Raw genomic sequence first — 20,636 nt, forward strand, 5'->3', positions numbered from 1 at the left:
GTGAGGGACTATCAAAATAAGACAGGAAGTAATTAAAACATGAAAACACTGAACACTTAGACAGAGACTTCACCACGCAACACGGAGGAGGCAAGAAAAGTGATAATTGAAGAGACGCACAGACATCTGCATGAACACAATTACAATACATTAGCTTAGACAAGAAAGGATAAACACTGAGGGAGGAATAAACTAAAGGAAGAGAACTAAATACACTAAATGTAAAACCCCAACCAAACCACAAAACAAAGAGATAATACAAATAAATAAAGCCTCGAAGTCCAACAACCTCTCCACACAGGGTCAGAGACCCAGAACCATGACACTGAGTACTCAGATTGGGTGAAAATGTCTTAATCCCATTTTCCACATTATAGCAAGCTGACAGTGTAGCTTAATATGTGTTTGAATAAACTAACTGGGACTGAAGATAAACACCAAGAACAAATAAATCAGAGCTTCATGAGACATCTCATCTCATAGCTGAAGGGATGGTGTATTTGGTGACAGAGTGAGAGATCTCTGTCTTGGACTTTGGAGCTGGGGGTGGAAATGGAAGTTGGGATAGCTGAGTCAAAAAAAGTGTCAGAGAGTTGTTGAAGAAGTGGGTATAAGACAAACTCAGACAGGCGATAGCAGTCATGACTAAATAAAAAGAATCACCACCAACATTTTTCTTTTAATAATTTCATTTAGTTGTTTTTGCATTCAGTGGTACTCACCAAAGACATATTTATGGATTTTTATTCAAGAGTCTAAATATTGATTGAATCACTTTCCCGTTGCAGCAAAAATTGGGCATAGTTCTGTTGGGTTATCTCTCTTGTGCACTACATATTCACATCTCTTTGAGTCAAACACTGACACACAGTCGTCGGGGAACTGTCGTGGGGTGGCATACCTGTGACAATAAAGTAAAGTTAACACAGTTAACAGTGTATTATGTAAAGTCGAGATGACTAATGTTTTCCTCTACTTAAATAACAGTAATAAATCTACTTACGCAGCACAGCATCCTTGGCAAGTACAGTCCCAGCATTTACTGTTTCTCCATTTAGATCCCACTGCATGCCATGTCTCATCCATATCATCCTTACAATGGGTCATACCTATGAGTGAAAAAAAGATCATGAACATTTTTCAATGTTTATGTGTGTGCACAAAGAATATACTTTATGTCTTTCAGTATGTATTATTCCTTTTTTCTCACCATATTTCTGAGGCTTAACAAAGCACTGACTATTTGTCAGTGACAGCAGAGCGCACAGGAGCAGAGCCAGAGCCAAGTATTTCTTCAGGGGAAAAATTGAAGTTTGATTAGGCACCATCAAAGTACTTATGTATATTTAATTACCAGTAAACATCACACTTGATAATAATGTTGTCATTACTTTAGCCTGTCAAAATCAGCCGTTAACTGAGTTTCTTCTGAATTTGCAAAAGTAAAACTCACCATTGTGGAAGTCTGATTTGTCAGATCTGAAGAGTTTTGAAGAGTGAATATTGTGTTTCTAATGCAGGGCGCTTTCCTTTTAACAACTGCATGTACAATGACCTTTGGAAGTAAACAACTGGTGGTTTTGCCATATAAATGTGACGTAAAGACAGCTTCAACTCAAATGTCAGTATTCTCTAATGATAAGTGGCTGTCAGCCGGTTGAATTTAGAGATAAAAGTAAGTCATACCTGTTGGAGCAACGAGATGCCACAGTAGTCTGCGACTGAATATGGTAGTATAGCAAAATACAACACAAACAAAACAATTGAGATTCGGGGGGAAAAATATGTAATTCACGGTCTGTGAAGCAAAGGTTTATATCTAGGCTGCATTGGATATAGTTTGTCAATATTTCTAATCAGATGAAAAAAAAATGTTAAATGAGCTGAAATACACCAAATCATTGTCCTGGAAGCCAAAGTGCAGAACTGTTGAAAGCTGAAAAGAAGAAGTTTTAAAGTTGGAAATAGCTGAACATCTTTAAATGTACATAAGAAAAAGCTGATTAATGACAAAAGAAAATTTAAAGTAACAAAAAAAATTCTGGATGAATACTGAAAGCTCATATTCTTTAGATCACTTGAGTGGAATTATGGATTTCAAATGTCTAAACTCAAGAATCTCAAGTGAAGTTAAAGCTAACTGTTACCATCAATGTTGGTCCTTTGGTGTATTTGTAATGGCTTCCAATGTGACACAGACATCCAAAAGGTTGTGATTCAGTTGGTGTAAGTTAAAGTTAGTAGTGTGTAGGTAACATCTGTGCAGCTCACTGATGTTTTGGAGCCCACAAGGGGTCAGCATTCAGCAACAACGGCAACAGTCTTCGTGTCTTCATGCATAAGCCATTAGCAACATCTAATCTGCTGTCACGGTAACTATCTCTTCAAGTTTGATGAATGAACTTTGTTTATGGAAATCAGAAATTGGTTTACACAGTCTTCACAGTTATGCAGATGTCACCTAAATGTGTTGCTAGTTTTACTTCTTCTCCTTAATGTTATCTTTCTCTTTGCATCATGAAACCAAGATAAATTCTTTGCATGTGTCTTCAGCATTATTGGGTTTCTGCAGCTCCTGGTTTTCATGTGTAATACGTTCCAGCACACAAGGAATCAGACACCATGAACTGATTCCACAATATTTGTGGTCTCTTTATTAAGGGTGAATTATATAAAGGCAGTCACTGATCACCACTAGATGGTGTGATAGGGCAGCAGACTCCAGTATTTGCTCTGCATTGTGTTCTTCGCATCATATTCTAGAAAGGAAGAGAGAGAGAGAGAGAGATGAAAAGAGTTAGACTTCTAGGGTTTGTGGATCTTTCTGCTGGATGGCCTTGCCCTTTACAAAAACAGCAAATATCAGTGGGAGGGTGCATGGGGCTCTTCTCATCTCTACATAATACTGTGTTGGAACCACTGATGAGAGGGTCCCAACAACAGTGAGCTCCATAGCACTCGTGCTTTGTCTCTCTCCTCCTCTTCACCCTCTGAGTTAAGCTCGCTGCTCTCTATTGGATCATTGCTTTTTACACTTCAAGGATCCGTGCAGAACTGAAAGAAGTTTCTGCAGGAGGATTAAAACTTTGAAAACAACCGATGCTGGTTTCCTTCATCATCTGATGTTTATGAGACTTTTGCTTTTTTTTTCTGGAATAATGCCTTTGTGCTGGAAGAGAAGCTCCTGGTTGCCAGTGGTGTTTGGGACTGCGCTGGTCGTTCTTACTGCTGGTAATGCTGGACCGAATCAGGACAGGAGGCAACCTCAGTCATCCTCGTGCTTTGGAGGCTTTGATCTCTACTTTGTTTTGGATAAGTGAGTGAACTGACAGACATTACCTGATTTTCTATCGATAACTGAAAGCAGTTCATGATTTTTTTTAAAAATCTAGGAAGAAGCGTTTGTTGACGAAACAATTTGGTGTCTGTCTTTGTTTCTACCTCCACTAAAGTTTCTTCCTACCCTGAAAACTTAAGACAGTTCTCTAGCTAAACATTTTATGCATTGTTATGAAATCATACTTATGCACGAAGTTTAAAATGCATATTTACTTTATGCATAAAAGAATTGTGCTTTTTGTGTCCCCTGCAGCAATAAAATCATGGTTTTGCCAAGTGTTTTTATGATGTCATCATCCCATTTGTTATCATTATAAGTCTGGCGTCATGCAATGCAGGAAAATGGGTTAATGATGCAATGTTTTCATTATTGTGATTATTGCTCCATTTAACTGTCAGCTGCAGTCACAGTGCTGTGTTTGGTGTACATACGTACCTCATTAGCCAGTGAAAAGCTTGTCTTGATAATTATGTTTCTTCATATTCTCAGATTTTCAAATTCTGTGTATCTTAGGGAGTCATTGTGATAAAGTTATTTGGACACAGGTCATGATTTAGAATCCATTTCCCTGTTTATCTAAGCTCAGTTTGAGTTATCTTTGTTTTTCATTCAGCAGTGCAGCAAAGACAGCTGTACAAATCTGCAAAGTGGCACGAACCTCCCACAATAATCTATCACAATTACAGTTGACAGTCTTTTGGAGGGGGCATGTCGTGGACTCTTTTCATTTTGCAGGTTTCTGCAGGCAGCACATGATACATTGATAAGTTAAACCTGAATTTTGATGCTCTGCAAATTTAGAATTTTCCCAACTAATCCGTTTAGGGTAATAACTAATAATATTTAAGGTAAATCAGCACATAGCCTCTCTAGAACCGATGCTTAAATTGCTCAGGGAGTTGCCTTTGGACTATAGCAGAGTACTTACCTTCTGACATTTGTATTTTTAAATCCTGGTTTCAAACGACTTGTTTTTATTATAATATCACCACATGCCAAACTTCTTGGCCAACTAGGCCAAGAAAAAAAAAAGATCCAACTCATTAAACCACTCTTTTTTTATTTGGAGTTTTTAATTGGTGGATTTTTCTGTAGCTCCATTGTTTAGAGAGTCTCTACATGCAGAGGCAGAGAGAGATTTTCCAGTTGTCCTACAGTACTTCTCAGTGCCAAGTCCAGGCACATGCTGCTATTTCTTAGAGGAAAAATCAGGCACTTATGCAGGAGTGAGCAACTGTTTGCGTTAGCCATGTTTCAAAGACACAGGTTTACAGGTGCACCCTGGCAGCATTTGTTGTCGGGCATTAGCTGTTCCTTTAAATGTCTGTCTCCTCTCCAGGTGGGACTTCACTTTGCCTCTTAGCTGCGATGTCCTCCACCTGCCCTCACTGTCTTCTCACAGTATCTGCCTGATCTCTCTTCTCCTCTTCTCTCTTTTCCCCATGTCTGCGCTGCCTTTCTCCACTTGGTCCAGATGTTCCAGTGTTTCAGCCTGTTGGCTCAGATGTTTGTGCTGGGACTTGTGTCATGGTGACAATGGAAAAATACGTGTGTTATGAAAACACAATTTCATTGAAAGCCGTGATAAAAATCAGCAGTGACACATTCAAAAGACATCTAGGCTCACAAAATGTCGGCGTTATCAGCCAAAAAAACTGTAGCTGTGTACTGATATTGATACAGATAATTGAATAATGAGATAACTATACAAAACAGCTTCTCTGCTGAATCCTTTAATCCCTCCTTGATCTCCTGATTTTTATTTCCTGACAAAAAACAGAGTGGGATTTGGCTAACTTTGCTGTGGCATTTGCTATGCAATCAAGAAAAACGTTAAGTAAAAACTGTGACAGTAAAGAGAGAACAAAGTTCAAGATGATTAACAGAAACACTGATCAGCTGTTATTATGCAGCAGGGTTAACGAAGCCTTATTGTGAGTGTATTTCGATGACTGTAAGACTAAAGTAACTACAGCTGCACAAAGAGGATTTTAGAAATTCGAAGATCATTACTACTTCGTAGAGTAAGTTCACCATGCTCTCCAAAGCATTTATTCTGCAGGCTCTTTCAAGTCAGCTGTTTTCTTTGTAAGCACTCCTTCCCCCCTGGGCATAGACACAAGGGCCCCCAATGTCAGGGGCGGTGGCTACAGAAAGAGACACAAATACAAACAGATGCACAGCTTCAAAAACATGACCGCAGTTACCCGAAAGAGACACAAACAACAGAAGAGAGACCACGAACCATAATTCACAGTGACATACAAAGATTAAAACAGACATAAAGTTCATTTTTTATGGAGACAAAACAACTTACAAAAGACTCAAAAGACATGGTGGTATAATTTCAGGTGCTTTGGGGTCTTTTTAAGACTTGGTCTTGCACCTGTCTGAAAGTGCTAGGGTTTTTTTTTTTGTTTTAAATTAATGCCTTGGGCTACTGCCAGAGGAGAGGTCATGTAGTTTAGATGCACAGCTGCGATTTTAAATAACACATCATCATATTAATTTGATCTTTTTCTTGTCAGATCTGGGAGCGTGCAGCATCACTGGACTGAAATCTATCACTTTGTTGAAAATTTAGCTCAGAAGTTCATAAGGTAAAGAAATAAAAGTGTTGTAACAAGAATCTGTGGGAAAGTTTGTAACAAGAAATGATGACAGATGAATGTTTTCTCCTGTCTTTTCTCCAGCCCACAGTTGCGGATGTCCTTCATTGTGTTCTCCACTGAGGGACAGATCTTAATGAGGCTCACAGAAGACAGGTGGGTGCAGCTCCTCCTCCACAAAAACAAAAACCAAAAACTGGTCCTAATCCTTTAATTTTCTGCCATCCAGCTGAAAGGAATGAGCGTAATACCAGATCTGGACTGAGGTCACATACAGTTATGCGCTTATGATTTTTATGACCAAGAAGAGATTCCAGACAGATACTTTCCTTTGCTCTGCAGAGTCTGCATAAATACTTAATCATGTGGTGTTTGACACGATGAGGACAGTTTATGTATCCAATCTTTTAATGTTTCAGTGCTTCCTCTACAAAAGACTCATTTCCTGTCTGTCTGTGCAAAAGTGTCTCAGGCCAACACACACCAATACCATTCCAGTTTATTCATCTGTTACACATTGCTTGCATTTTCTCAAAATGCTGCCCTCATGGAAGCTATTATCCTGTCGCCACGCCCTAAAGTATCTGGTTTTTATGCAAAACCATGTTCAGAAATGAATCTGACAAAATAAATATTTCAGTTAGATTAGATATTCCCTTGTCTTCTGCGTGTCCGCTCAGGGAACGCATTCGCAAAGGACTGGAGGAGCTTGAGTTGGTTCGACCAGGAGGAGACACTTTCATGCATCTGGGCATCATGAGGGTGAGTGGACCTTCAAGCTGGCACCTCCTGCTTCAGCTGCAGCACAGTCACCGCGTAGTTCAGAGCACTAGATGACTGAAATGTTAGAGACACAAGGAGTTCCCTCATTCCTTGCATGCTACTGGGCTTACGCATGTTTAATTGATCTTTTCTTTTATTGTTCGCAGGCCAGTGAGCAGATATACCACGGAAACATAGAAGGTGTGTTTTATTCCTCCTTATAGTGCGCTGCAGATTTTTCAAGTGTAATTTTTACCAAAACCTGCGAATGGATGAAAGTTTTGTCTGTTTCTGTGCTTTACTGAACTCAAATGGGTGTTGCCGACTTTAGGGACAGGAGGTCAAAGGGGTCACAAGATAATTAGAGTCTGAGCAAAAAAAAACACTGTTACGTGATGCTCCCACATGAAATTGCCTTTTTTGTCCTTGTGTGTGTGTGTGTGTGTGTGTGTGTGTGTGCTTTAATGATGCTGTTACTGGTCCAGGCCTATAAACTAGTCACAATAAACAACTTGACAAAGAACAACACAATTATTGCTGAGAGCTCAGGGGAAGAGGTAACCTTCAGTGTAAGCCTTTGAAAATTTATGCACACGTCGGAAAGAGCCAACAGTCGTGGCTTTAGTTATGGTTTACATTTGCTCGTTGACTTGAGGTCACCTTTAGGAGGCCTTTAGATGCATGTGATTTGATTTAGACTGAATGAGATATGCAATTACAACAATTAAGGTTTAGATCATGTAACTACAAACAGTGTTCTGTTAGCTCAGTCAAGGTGGGCGACGTTTTGGTAGCGCGTGCATGCGTTTGTGTCATTCTGCCTGTAAACACGATAGCTTGGAAATTTTAGGATGAATTCTGGGGGTGTAGAGTGGGGTCATGGTAACGATACAACATACAGGCATATAGGGAATTATATATGGAGGATGCCAAATATCATGTTAGTTTGTATAGCTGAAGTATGTAGCTAGAGTATTTCATCTGCTAGGCCAGTAAAACTGCAGCAGGGGTGATTGTATTCTTTTTGCTCACAGGTTATCGCACTGCCAGTGTTATCATAGCTCTGACGGACGGAGAGTTACACGAAGATCTTTTCTTCTACGCTGAGAGGGAGGTGAGAGGAAAAAAATAGGTCACACGTGTTTCACAACCAGGTGAACTATGTAAACGATTAAACATATGTGGGACCAGATCAAACACTGCCATTCTGTACATCACCACTTTGATCCTCATCTTTTAGTCAGACAGCGGGGCCAGAGCCTTCCCCGGATTCATACATCAGAGCTCGCATTCGCATCTGCTCTGGCCTCTAATAATTCAGCTGCTCCTCTGATCATTCAGACTTTGCAGGTGAAGGCGTGTGAAAGCCACAGGCTTTAATCAGCTTTTAGTTGCTTCAGACACATGTTGACATTGAGGATGGTGTTCCTGGAAATGTTCCTCCTGGAAGCTGTGGGAGGTCTTAGGTTGTTTCTCGATGTCAACACCAAAAACATATTAACTGGAAATTTGACTTATGTGTTCTGTCTGGTTTTGTGGCATCTGAGGGACGTTTCGAATGTTACATCATGCGTGATTAATATTATTAAGTGGAACTATGATGGTGCCTGGCTTCTTTTAAAGAGTTTTTCCAAGTGCCAGATAAAAACAAGCCTTTTTTGGGTTTGTTGTGGATGGTGTTGTGAAATGCAGAGGTGTAATTGAAGCCAGGTCTTCCTGTTTTTGCTGTAAATCTGTGTGTGTACTTGACAGGCCAACCGCTCCCGAAGTCTGGGTGCCTCGGTTTACTGCGTGGGGGTGAAGGACTTCAATGAGACACAGGTGTGTGTATGCTTTTAAGTTTTAGTCTGAACCTTACTGGCTTATGGCACCTGAACTTGAGAGAGAAATGGATCGCACTGCTGTAAAAATTTAAGCTCTGGAAATCCAAACTTTATTTTGAAAATCCTGAAACTAGCGTTTTTAAAGAGTTAAGTGCTTGACATCACATAAAGTCATAACTGTAAGTAATTTAAACCCTGTCTCTGTTCATGGACAGCTGAAGCAAACATATTCAAGTGAGTTAAGTACTCCAGCAAAGACATGAAATATGTTTTAACTTATGCAGCTTTATCCAAAGGCTTGGTTTCCTAATCACTGCAACATGCCAAGTGAAGAGGACTTTCCCCCCGCCTCCTTTGTTTGTCGTTGAAGCTGTTTTATTTTAAGGAAGTTGTGTAATTTTGTTATGCCACTGGACAATGTCTGAATGGAAATCTTGGATGAATAAGTGTGCCACTTGTCTCTTTTGATTACAGTAATTTGTTTTCTCTCTAGCTGGCAAACATTGCTGATAGTAAAGACCACGTCTTCCCTGTAAATGATGGATTTGAGGCTCTGCAAGGAGTCATCGATTCAGTAAGCATTTCAGTTCTACATGTTTACATCAGACAGACGCTCGGCATCCGTGTGAAGTGTTATGATCAGGACTTTCAGACACAGGAAAAGTCAACGGAGATCTTATTGCTTTAATAGGCTTTATATAATCTCTCCCTTGACCTCCCCTTTAATCCATAAACATGTTGATCAAATATCAGGAAACTAGTCCTTCTGGACAGAGACAGAATTCCAGGAAAACCTGCTGGGACTTTCCTTCTTTTGATCAGTGTGACTGATAAACACAAAGTATGTCCTGTATCTCTTAAGATTGACCTCAGTGTTTTCCATTTGAATGCTAGGATGAAAAATTTGAATTAGTTTGTTGTGAATGTGCTGATGTCACTGGGATATGGGATTTGTTGAGCAGAAATAAGGGCCAGACAGCTGAATTACATCTGGAGCAGCTTAATGACAAGTTGAAAGCAGCTGCTTCTCACTCATGTGAAAGGGGCAGTTGATCATGAATCGTCCTCTTGATCTTCAGGGTTAAAGAGGGTATGTTCCTGGAGAGCAACAAATATATATATAATACTCAGTGTTGGGAAGGTTACTTTTAAAATGTATTCCACTACAGATTACAGAATACATGCCCCAAAATGTATTTTGTAGCGTATTCTGTTATGTTACTCAATGACAGTAACGTATTCTGAATACTTTGGATTACTTAATATATTATCATGCTTTTTACAACTACATGAATGTACTATTGCTGTGTGATTTATTACTATTGCTGAAGGTCCACGGCTCCGAACCGTAGTAAAGGGACCTCTGACTAATACGTCGGGTTCCGTGTCGGGCTCATAGCTGAAACCTAGCTTTACTTTGTTGTCTGGGTCAAGTTTGAGACAGAGAGGCGTTGAAAGACTGCTCCAACGGAACTTATTGTTTTGGAGGAAAACACCAACAGTACAGTCGAGTATTAATAGCTTACTTACAACTGGGCTCGTCAGGCACTCTTCTTGGCTGCAGTGGTTATTATTATATTTACATGCTTCCAGCTCCCATTTCTGCTCGATGACTGCTCGTACCTTTCCACTCTCCTTTTTCTCCCTCCTCTTGCTCACAGACACATAACGTGTATGGCAGTCCATTCTCCCAGCAGCACGGACTACACTGCCCATGAGGCTACATTCTTTAGGGCTATGACTGTAGCATTCTGCCTATTAGCTTAGCACAACAACAACAACAAAAAGGTGCTCTCTCACTCAGGAAACACATAGTCGCAGAGAGAGCGCGCGTCACCCTTTAACCATGGCAACCATAACGCTGCCGCCTGGAACAACAGAACATAGCTGTCAAACAAAACCCAAACAGTCCTGACCCGCGACAAAATGAAACAGGAAAATACCGCCGTGTAATCCATTTATTTCAACAAAGTAACTGTATTCTAAATACCACCTTTTTAAACGGTAACTGTAACGGAATACAGTTACTCATATTTTGTATTTTAAATACGTAACGGCGGTACATGTATTCCGTTACTCCCCAACACTGATAATACTGTACACATGTGAGATTAGTAATGTTGAGGAGATGCTGATTAATTACACCATTATTCGAATAAGTCAAGGAAATACAGGATGTAAATGGGAGCAAACGTTTATTTAACAAGGACATAAAAGTGGACTTGGCTCAAAGTGGCCATTTAAAGTGGAAAGAAATAGATGACCACGAGAGAAAGATGGACAGCAGGAAAACCACAGTGCTTATCTCAATGTGTCCCTCAGATCCTGAAGAAGTCCTGTATCGAGATCCTGGCAGCAGAACCATCCAGTATCTGTGCAGGAGGTAAAACTTTACTCTAGTTCACCTTCCTCAGGCCACTCATTATAATATTAGGATTTTTCTTAAGATGGTGAATGAATTTGAGTATGCCGAAAAGTCTTTTCGTAGAGCGCATTTACCTTCTAGGATGGTATATTTGTATCACAAGCTTTCAAGCAGTCATCATGGGCATGGATATCATGAATCGAAATCTATCAGTTGAGAGCTTTTAATGAAGTCTTCTTTTTCCAGAGTGTAATAATTGCTTATGTCTTTAATGAATTTAAAAACAAAACAAAACAAGAATTGGGTGCTTGATTTTCTTTCAGGGTCACAGGCTCATTTACATACGCCAACACTAATATTTGATTAAATGTCCCAAACTGTATCCGGCAAGAAACTTTTGGTAGCCATCAATGAGTTTCTGGAGTAATTCTGTCTGGATATTTTAGCACTCTTCTTGGCAGACTTGGTAGATTTCATTTAAATCTGTTAGTTTCCCGGCACAGACCTGGTTCATAAATTTTCGGGTTGACGTCAGAACATTCAAGAAGCTTAATGTTAGGGATATTTGTTTGGGATCATTGTCCTATTGGGAAAGAAATGTGTCAAAGAATTTTGGAGGCAGTCCTCCTTCATTTTACCATCTATTTTGTTCATCAGTACCACTGGCAGCAAACAGCCCCAGAGCATGATGCTACCACTACCATGCTTGACAGCTGGTTTAGTTGTCTTGAAAGTCTCACGTTTACAACTCCAAACATTTCTTGGTCAGCACCCTCTAAATCTATTGGCGATGTGAAACTCCCTTTACTGGGATGGTGAAAAAGGTTTTTGTCGTGTGGTTTCCAGTTCATGGAACTCTTGGATCTTCCTGAACGCCATTTTCCTCTCATCTGAGGGGAATCCACACTTGACCCTGTGTGGATTAGAGAAAATCCAACTTGCACACCCAGTTCTTGTTTTAAACTAATTTCCCCTGGAAAAAGAGCTGTTGAAAGAAATTATTAAAAGCTCCAAATTTCCACGACATTCATGCTCAACACGAGTGTATGTAAACTGCTGCTTGGGATTACTTATTTGGACCAAAGAAGATGAAATAACTTCATTTATTTTCAATAATATTTCATAGATGAGGTGACATAATGTGCTTCTCTTCGCCTTGTCAGAGTCCTTCCAAGTGGTGGTGAGAGGAAGTGGATTCCTTCACGCCCGAAATGTTGACAAAGTGCTGTGCAGCTTTCGAATCAACGACACCCTAACTAAGAGTAAGTGAAGCATTGCTTATCAGGGTGTTACCCCTTATTCACTGCATGAGCTATTTTATTACCATATAACATCATATCTGATTATGCTGTTAAACTATGACAAAGACGGCTGGAAAACACAGATGAGTGTGTGAGACGTTGTGAAATTCACCTAAATTACACCGGCCTGATTTTCCCAAAAGATAAACACTACTTGAGCCACACCGCTGGAGTCCTCGATGATCAAATGAGCAGCCAGGTTTTATTTATGCATTTTTTCAAACACATGGTGTAATTTTACAGTCTGGAATCAAGGTAAAAATTAAAACAGGAGATTAAGGAGAACCTGTACCACACACAAAGGAAATATCTTTAAAGTGGCTTACAGTAACGCTTCCTACTTCACAAGCCACTGCAGCTGCATGAGGTGACGGTCTAATTACAAAGCAGGACAATAACCAGCATTTACATAGAATGAAATGTGTGCTCCGCGGAAGTAAGACCACTGTGACCGTTTCTACTTTCATTGTTTTTACTGTTTAAATCTACAAATTCACTGAGATGATTTTCTGGAGCTTGGATTTGAATTCTAATTGTTTTTGCATGATATTATCTAACGTCCTGTAAAACTGATGACATGGAAGCAATTTGAGCAAAATTATCTCCTCATGTCAATCCCATTATACGTGGAGGTTCCTCCTCCACATTCATTCACTCCTCTAGAACCTTTGCACACAGACTTCTGGACTTTGTTTACTTTACATCAGCAGTAAGCTTTCAATGAAAAATAATATTGTCACAGTTAGCTTTCAGAGAGACAAATGTATCATTTCTTGAGAAATAATTGCTCCTTCTGATTCCTGCTCTCAGCCCTCTGCTTACTTTGCAAGTCTGGAAAAGTGTATAAAAGGAAAGCAACAACATGCAACTACATGTGTCAAGCAGATGAATCCATGTTTGGGATTTTATCCCCAGGAAAAAGTAGCAGCAAGTATAGCCAGGCGTGCAGGGATTTGGCAGTTCCTGTCCTGAGCTATTCATTGTTTTTGTGACAGATGTTGTACTGGACAACTGTGGGAAGGGTGAAAGAAGAGACAAGAAGAAATTAACACTGTTAGATGAAACGATCCACACAAGTCCTGTGTCTGTTTGATAAACTTGAAGCTACGGCTAACCTGGGCCTGTCGACATGTGACCAAATCCACTCAACAGCACTTTTAAAGCTGACAGTTTGAGTCATAGCATGACACTGAATAAATGTGGTTTATGTCACACCGTTGATATAATATAAGACATTAAGGTTCAAGGTTACTTTATTTATACCTGTAGGTAAATTTGCTGTACAGAAAAAATTATTGCATTTGGCATCCCCTCACAAAACACACATTAAACCCGACAAACACATATTTGATAATTTGACAAGATTAATTCAATAAAACAGTTTTTATTGAGTTCAGTGACAGCAGCAGGGACAAAGCTGTTTTTATAACTCTTTGACCCACACTTTGGGACTAGAAACCTCCATCCAGAGGAGAGAAGCTGAAATTCACCCCATAAATGATGGGAGCCATTATTAAAGATTTATAAAGCCATTCCTCTGTAGCTGTTTAGAGCACAGGGAAGCCAGACAGGGCCATGACTCACATATAAGACGACTGGAGTGTCTCACTATCTGATTCAGTGAGCTTTTCTCTGTGACAGAGGTCTAACCGAACCATGCCACCAAACAAAAAGATACAACAAACTCAATAAAAGAACGATTGTTCGGTCAATGTGGAAATGAGCAAATTTCCTAAGGCACTAAATGCGCTGGTGACCCTTTAATTAAAGTGACTCCATGCCCATTTTGTTGCTTCCTAAAATCAAGAACCATATCTTCTTTTTCAGATATGTTCAGTTGGAGTTAAGACTCCTCACGCCAATGAACAAAGTCATCAATAACTAGACTGTGTGTAGTTTCACCCTCTTTAAGTAAGCTGGCAATAACAGAGTCATCTGCATATTTAATGATGGCCCTGCTTTTATATCTGCTCTGACACATGTTTGTATAGAGAATGAATAATAAGCACGATAACAAACGCTCTTGGGGAAAACCTGTAGAGGAGAACAGTGGGTCGGACAGAACCCCATTTATTCTCACTCTTTGTGACCTGTCAGCTAAATAGTCTAAAATCTAATCCACCAGGTTTTCCCCAACTTCAAACTGTTCTTAAAGTCTTTAGATTAAAATATTGGGGTGTATTTTATTAAAAGCAGAGGAGAAATCGGTAAACAGAAGTCGTACAAAAGTCTCTTTACTCTCTACATGTTTAGAAATCAGATTAAGTAGAGTCAATGGTGCATCCTGATAAGTTTTTTAAAGACTTTCATCACGACTGAGGTGAAGGCCTGAAGTCAGTCAGAACTTTCAGGCGACCAGCTTTAAGGACAGGAACAACGACAGCTTCTTTCCAAAGAGAGGGCACATGTTGCATTTGCAAAGATTTATTAAAAATAACCTGAAATAAAAGACTGAGTTCTCTAGCACAAGATTTAAATAGGCGTCCACTAATATTATCAGGATCGTGGCTTTTGTTAATAAGAGGTAGGAAGATTTTTGTTACCTGTGAGCAGTGTCAGTTTACTTGTTTCCTCTGGTTTACTATCTTTAAGCTAAGCCGATCTAGCCACCTCCTGGTTTAGAAGTATGAGCATCTTATTCCTGGCAAGAAGGGGATTTCCCCCCAAGCTGAACAGAACCCTGTGATGTATGATCTTCATCTACGGTTACAATCACAGACACAGGCAGTCTGACTAAACCAATTAGACACAAATGGTTGTGCTTTACACAATGCTTTCCTGAGAACTCTCACAGTGCAGGCTGGGAAAAAAGCACAAGTAACCATCTGCGCTTTTTGCTTTTGCAACTGTAAGATTCTTCAGAACTCCGCTGTATTTAACCAGTGTCACCGAGTTTATAGTATGGTACAGAGGATGACTAACCTCTCAAAAATCAGCCATAATCTTAAGCAATAACTCCAAATAATTAAGTGGTTGAAGATGAACTTCAGTCATCTGTCTTCACCTCCCAGTTAAACATGACCTCTCTCTGAGCTTGGGGAGTAAACAGTCTTATAAACCTTTATGACACTGACTTCGAATGCCTGCCAGAATCCTTTTATCCACCACGGATTTAAATTGTGGAAAAATGTAACTGCAGCAAATCGTGTTTCATCAGCTCTGAGCTGGACAAAGTTTGCACTTTGCTTTCACGCTGTAAGGCCACTCTGAGTGCAAGGTGGGTGCAGAGTTGAACTCTGACATCTGTCCCAGTTCGTGGCGGCGTGGAGCTGTTTTGGCCTTGCTGCCTCCCTCTCTCGCCTCTCTTCCTCTCCCTCCTCCATTGTATTTTTTTAGAGAAGAGCAGCCGCTTGTGTTGATTTCCTCAGTTCTGGGGTATGCGCTCGCCTTGCCAGGATAAGCAGACAGGCTTGCGCGATGATGTTTGTTGGATCCGCTTTCCTGGACAGCCAGCTGGATGAGGAGAAGACCTACATTTTGCCAGAAAAACAAAAAGTGTGGTGAAATTGTTTGTATTGGCATTCCTGAGCAGGGTGCAGATGCCTTCAGATGGGAAAACAACAAAGTGCTTGTTTTGCAGATGCAGTCCTCTCTAATTGTTTGTCAATCGACTTACAGTGAAAGATGTGACATCATTCGACTTCTGTTAACAAATGCGCAGTTTCCGCTCTTGTTGTCAAATATTTGTTGAATTAAATTTAAGTCTTGTCTAATCAGTCAATAAATTCATTTTACTGCAATCTGGCAGAGATGTCATAAAAAACGGTGATTTGAAGGTGAAAACATGTTTCAGGAGCTGCATGTGTCCTTGAACACTGCTCACAATTCCAGTCAGGAAAGTTTGGCTCATGCTTTTGCTGTTTTTCATGACCCTTTTTCCCCTCTGCTTCTCTAGTGGTGAAGCCATTGGTTGTGGAAGATACATATCTACTCTGCCCTGCCCCAGTGCTTGAAGAGGAGGGGATGTAAGTCGTATAATTTACTTAAATAAATGTGAGGTTTCAAATGAAACCCTCTGCTCTGCTTTTCAAGGTTAAAACGGGGCTGAGATATTTTTCTTTTTCTTTGCCAGGGCAGCAAATCTTTATGTCAGCATGAACGAGGGTCTCAGTTTCATCTCTAGCTCGGTCACAATTACCACCGTGAGCTGTGTGAGTACAATAAGATATAGGGGCATTTGGCCTTTAGCGGGGGCTTGGAGCAGCACAGAGTGTGGAGCTACAGACGGAACACAAAAGTGGTTTACATCCAGCGCTCTTTGTGTTCAGACAGCCTATGCTGACGTGTCCGTCTCTTTTACAGTCTGATGGGACCATCCTGGCCGTAGCTCTGCTCATCCTGATGCTGCTCCTGGTCTTGGCTCTCCTCTGGTGGTTCTGGCCTCTGTGCTGCACTGTGGTCAGTTCCCTGCAACGAAAACATGCACTCGTGCTGCTTTACAGATTGCTCTCAGCCTGCTCCTTCTTACATTTTACATGGCTACAAAGAGTATGGGGGCTGTAGCCGAGCCATTTACGTCCTAATTGATACCACAGACAATATAGTGAAGCCTGGAGTCTGTGTATCAGTATTCCTCCTTTGGATCCTTGCATCTTGCAAAAAAAAAAAAGTGATACAAATTAAAACTAATATTTGATTCATTTCTTTTTAATTAATCCAAAGGTTCAAAAAACACTCAATTTTCCCAAAAAATTGAATTTTTTATTATTTAGGCTGTAAAGAGTTAATTTTTACTGGACTTTAAAAAACACTCTGTTCCTGAGGGATCTTTGTTGCTGAAGTTAGTCCACAACCAGTAAATAGTCTTGGCCATCAGGTGAACATGCGTTTAAGCAATTATACCTCTCCTAAAATTATTTGCGTTTCCAGAGGTTACTGCAGGTAACCTCCAAGTCAGTATATTTAGTTAAGAAGATCTAACTTGTAGCAGATTTTTCTACCATTTATGGCTTTACTTGATTTGTTGCCAGTGGTGTGGAAACAAAAGCGTCTATAGCCTGAATGTTTTGGTTGATATCTTTGTCACTATGAAGTTTTTAAGTAGCGGGATAACTGATTCCAAGTAAAGAGTTTTTTTTTTTGTTTTTGTTTTTTAATGTACTTATGCAAAAGCCATCTGCTCAGGACTCGGTGAAATGAGGAAATGCTTTCCAAAAACATGTTTGTGGGATTATTTAGCATCAAGGTATTTCAGCAAACTCACTTGCTACCACATGCCCTCTGTACAAATCCGTACATCTCCTTTCAAATTGTCACGGGCATGGGGTCTCTTCAAAATGCACTGCAGTGTTTCCACTGGAGCTGGAAACAGGAAAGCTGAGCCCTGCCAGAGAGAGATGTCAGCTTTTACAACACAGCTTTCTCTCCCTTCACTCTTTTTCTGTCCATGTCAATTCGCTTGCAAGTTGAAGTTCGTGCAGCAAGTGTGTTTGGGAAAAAACGACACTAGGTTACCAAGGGGAGTCTTTTTTTTCTTTCTTCTTTTTGTTCCAGGATTTGGAAAAGAGTGCAGGAAAAAAATCACAAATAAGAATCAGAGTGACTTAATTTGCCAAATGCATTTAGTGGAGATGAATCTGTCTTTATTACACCTGTGAAAAAACCCTGACGGCTCATGCAGTGAGGAAAAAGTTTACATGGGGATAGCAGCGGTGTACATTGTTGTGCATTCATCCAAGTTTTGAGTTGCATAACATCGAAGTAGATGGATAAATTGTTTTTCTTTCCCTATTTATGTGATACTAACTAACGTATAAATACTATAAAAGTTATCCATAAAACTAAAAAGGCATAATGTGGCATTTATGAGGTTGTTACTCTTCTCTTGCTTTAACCAGCAACCTCAAGGCAAAAAAATCTGGATAGCAGATTTCTAGGTCAGCGCCTTGCTCTTGTAAGTCGTAGAGACTAAGAGGGAAAACATTTCTCAGTCATTTGCTGTTGTGTAGCCACGTCACTGTGCATAAAGCGCGCATTGTTCTGACACGCAAAAAGCATTTTCAAACATGTCTCTGCGACTTCTGTCATCTCCTGATGTTAAACAATGCTCTCCATCTTTTTCTTCCCATTCACTCTGCTTTTTCTTCCCCTCTTTTATTTCGCCCACAGATCATCCACGAACCACCACCACCGCCAGCTGTGGAGGATAGTTCGGTAGGAGCTTCACAATCTCCGCCTCCTATCTGTTTTGTCAAGACTGAAAAAGAGTGCTTGTGATTTAAGACTTCGACAGCTGCCAGCGTTTAGCTTATGTAATTGTTAGAGTGACAGCGTAAACCTCAATGACCACACGGCGTCACTGACTTTCCAGCTTTAAACTTTCAACACTCGTTTTCTGATTCATTTGACGAGAGTTAACGCCCTCTCAGAACAACGGCATCGTGACTTTTACAGCACCCCACCACACACATGCACACACACCATTTCTGCTGTTTGTAAGAGCACTGCTTTTGTGTCCAAGACTTTAATTTATGCCTTTAAAAATTCTAACCATTTGGACCTGCAGTAAGAAGTTTAAAAACTCAATAATAATAACTCAATAACTCAAAAACATAATTTCAATTTAGTTTTAAGATCAAACCGCAAGTCCAAATGACTCGATTCGATACAGTTTAACGGTCCTCAAACACGCTGCTGCAGCTGTGGGACGTATCAGGCTGCATCTGTTTGCACAAAATTAAACAGAAAATTAGGTTTAACTGCTGAATTTAAATGCCAGTGACATCCACGGCCTCAAAGACTGCTTTTATTACGGTCTCCTCTGTGCGACATCCTGGTAGGATACGAGACAGACAGGGTGTATTAAAGAGCTGAAACATCACAAGTTTGGCTAGTGGGCTTTTTCATTTCCTTTGATCAGACAAACTAGAGCAATGGGGACATAATGACAGCTCAGGGATAGGAAGGACAGAGAGAGAGGGGCATTCATTCCAGTTTGCCTGGTAACAAATAAGAGTTCTGTGCAAAAGTCTTGTGCCACTCCTCTTTCTTTATATTTTGCTTCCAAGAGGGGCTATTTTGTCATAGTTTTCTTGAGCAATAGTTCTCCAGGCTTTCTTTGGAAATTGGCAGGGAACCATTTTTTAAACTGTATCTTTCTGCACTTTGTTACAACAGCCTGTGGCAAAAACACAGAAATATTCCTGTTTCATAAAACATGCCAAAGATAATACAGTGTTACAGGCATAAAATAGTATTTTCATGAACAAGATGATTCAAAAAGAGTTACACTTGGTATATCTCTGCATGTTGTGCAGTGTGTCCTTAAAAAATTTGAGGAAACTGGACACGAAAGGGACATCTGCAGCAGATGGGCAGTATCTGGAAATGTCCTCAAATAGGGAAAAAGACCTGACACAGGATCCGAGAGATGCACCTGGCACTTCAGTCGATCCGTCTGCTGTTCACTGAAGCTCCATCAGAATTCATCTCAGTGAAAGGGTGGCAGCTGAGAGTGAGGAATCCAAATTTGTTCAAATTATCGTCAGTGCTTATGAAGTGAGTGAGTGCCTACAGCATCTGTAAAACACGTGGAAGCTCTGTCATGGTTTGGTGATGCATTTCAGCCAGTGGCGCTGGGCAGCTTGTCAAAATTGATGGAAATACACACAAAAAAAACAACCATCAGATTTTGATCCACTGTGCCATATCATCTGGAAAGCATCAAATTGGCAGCAGCTTCATTTTTCATCATGACAATGACCCCAAACACACTGCCAATGCAGTAAAAGTGTACCTGGATAGAAAAAACACACAATGGAACTCGATCAGTCGTTGGTTCCACATTATTGAAGCAGAGTGGGATCTTCTTGACAGAGAATGGAACAAAAGGCAGGAAAGCTTATTTAAGACACTTCAGGCTGTGTTGAAGAATAAAGGCGATCATACCAAATATTGACTTTTAAGCTTGTTAGAACTGTCAAAACTCTTTTTTTGCCTTATATACTGGATTTCCATGCATGTGAGTTAGCAGATGTTTAAATAAATTGCTCCTCCTATTTCGCTTTTTCCTAGAAATGTGTGAAGAAATAAGGGGCGGGCCTTTTGCACAGTACTGAATGTTTACTGCCTCTTAGTTCAAGCTAAGGGGTGATAAACATTGGTGAAATGGTTAAACAACAAATACATTTAAAAAAACATTTCCTGTTGCTCTCCCGCAGGATGATGAGGACTTTGAAGCCCCCAAGAAGAAATGGCCGACTGTTGATGCCTCCTACTATGGAGGAAGAGGCGTAGGGGGGATCAAAAGGATGGAGGTTCGCTGGGGTGAGAAAGGCTCCACTGAAGAAGGAGCAAAGCTGGAGAAGGCCAAAAATGCCAAAGTGAAGATGCCTGACCAGGAGTATGTGTCACCACCCCCTCGGGTTCTTAACAATGGCATGCAGAAACCGCCGGCGCCACGCAACTGGTACTCACCCATTAAGGTAGGGGAGGGGG

At 40.3% G+C, this 20,636-nt stretch overlaps 2 protein-coding genes across 3 annotated transcripts in view; one reads left to right on the forward strand and one right to left on the reverse strand.

The window, feature by feature from the left end:
* Positions 1-671: 671 nt before the first annotated feature.
* On the reverse strand, positions 672-1,612 carry LOC102298716 (beta-microseminoprotein). The gene is made up of 4 exons (XM_005922671.3): positions 1,454-1,612; positions 1,211-1,292; positions 1,004-1,109; positions 672-901 (listed from the first exon to the last, which is right to left on the reverse strand). Exons 1-4 carry the CDS (start codon positions 1,454-1,456, stop codon positions 772-774), a joined length of 321 nt encoding a protein of 106 aa, XP_005922733.1. The 5' UTR covers positions 1,457-1,612; the 3' UTR covers positions 672-771.
* A 1,159-nt stretch (positions 1,613-2,771) lies between these two features.
* The window catches only part of antxr1a (ANTXR cell adhesion molecule 1a), a 30,230-nt gene continuing 12,365 nt past the window's right edge, over positions 2,772-20,636 (forward strand). For both annotated transcript variants that reach the window (XR_315825.3, XM_005922678.3), the window contains exons 1-15: positions 2,772-3,316; positions 5,869-5,940; positions 6,034-6,105; positions 6,630-6,711; positions 6,879-6,912; positions 7,746-7,825; positions 8,464-8,532; positions 9,028-9,108; positions 10,857-10,917; positions 12,063-12,161; positions 16,096-16,165; positions 16,273-16,351; positions 16,503-16,598; positions 18,309-18,353; positions 20,360-20,623. Coding sequence is in view for 1 of the 2 variants with exons in the window: in XM_005922678.3 (XP_005922740.1) it covers positions 3,123-3,316; positions 5,869-5,940; positions 6,034-6,105; positions 6,630-6,711; positions 6,879-6,912; positions 7,746-7,825; positions 8,464-8,532; positions 9,028-9,108; positions 10,857-10,917; positions 12,063-12,161; positions 16,096-16,165; positions 16,273-16,351; positions 16,503-16,598; positions 18,309-18,353; positions 20,360-20,623 (1,398 nt within the window). In the remaining variant the exon portion in view is untranslated. The remainder of the gene's footprint in view (positions 3,317-5,868; positions 5,941-6,033; positions 6,106-6,629; positions 6,712-6,878; positions 6,913-7,745; positions 7,826-8,463; positions 8,533-9,027; positions 9,109-10,856; positions 10,918-12,062; positions 12,162-16,095; positions 16,166-16,272; positions 16,352-16,502; positions 16,599-18,308; positions 18,354-20,359; positions 20,624-20,636) is intronic.

Source organism: Haplochromis burtoni, unplaced genomic scaffold, assembly GCF_018398535.1.
Source record: "Haplochromis burtoni strain Fernald_Lab_line unplaced genomic scaffold, NCSU_Asbu1 Contig_62, whole genome shotgun sequence".
Classification (NCBI taxonomy): Eukaryota; Metazoa; Chordata; class Actinopteri; order Cichliformes; family Cichlidae; genus Haplochromis; species Haplochromis burtoni.

Coding starts and splice junctions, on each gene's coding strand:
- LOC102298716 (XM_005922671.3), bottom strand. Junction 1,110..1,210: donor TGTTAAGCCTCAGAAATATG/GTGAGAAAAAAG, acceptor TTTCACTCATAG/GTATGACCCATTGTAAGGAT. Junction 902..1,003: donor TGCCAAGGATGCTGTGCTGC/GTAAGTAGATTT, acceptor TTATTGTCACAG/GTATGCCACCCCACGACAGT.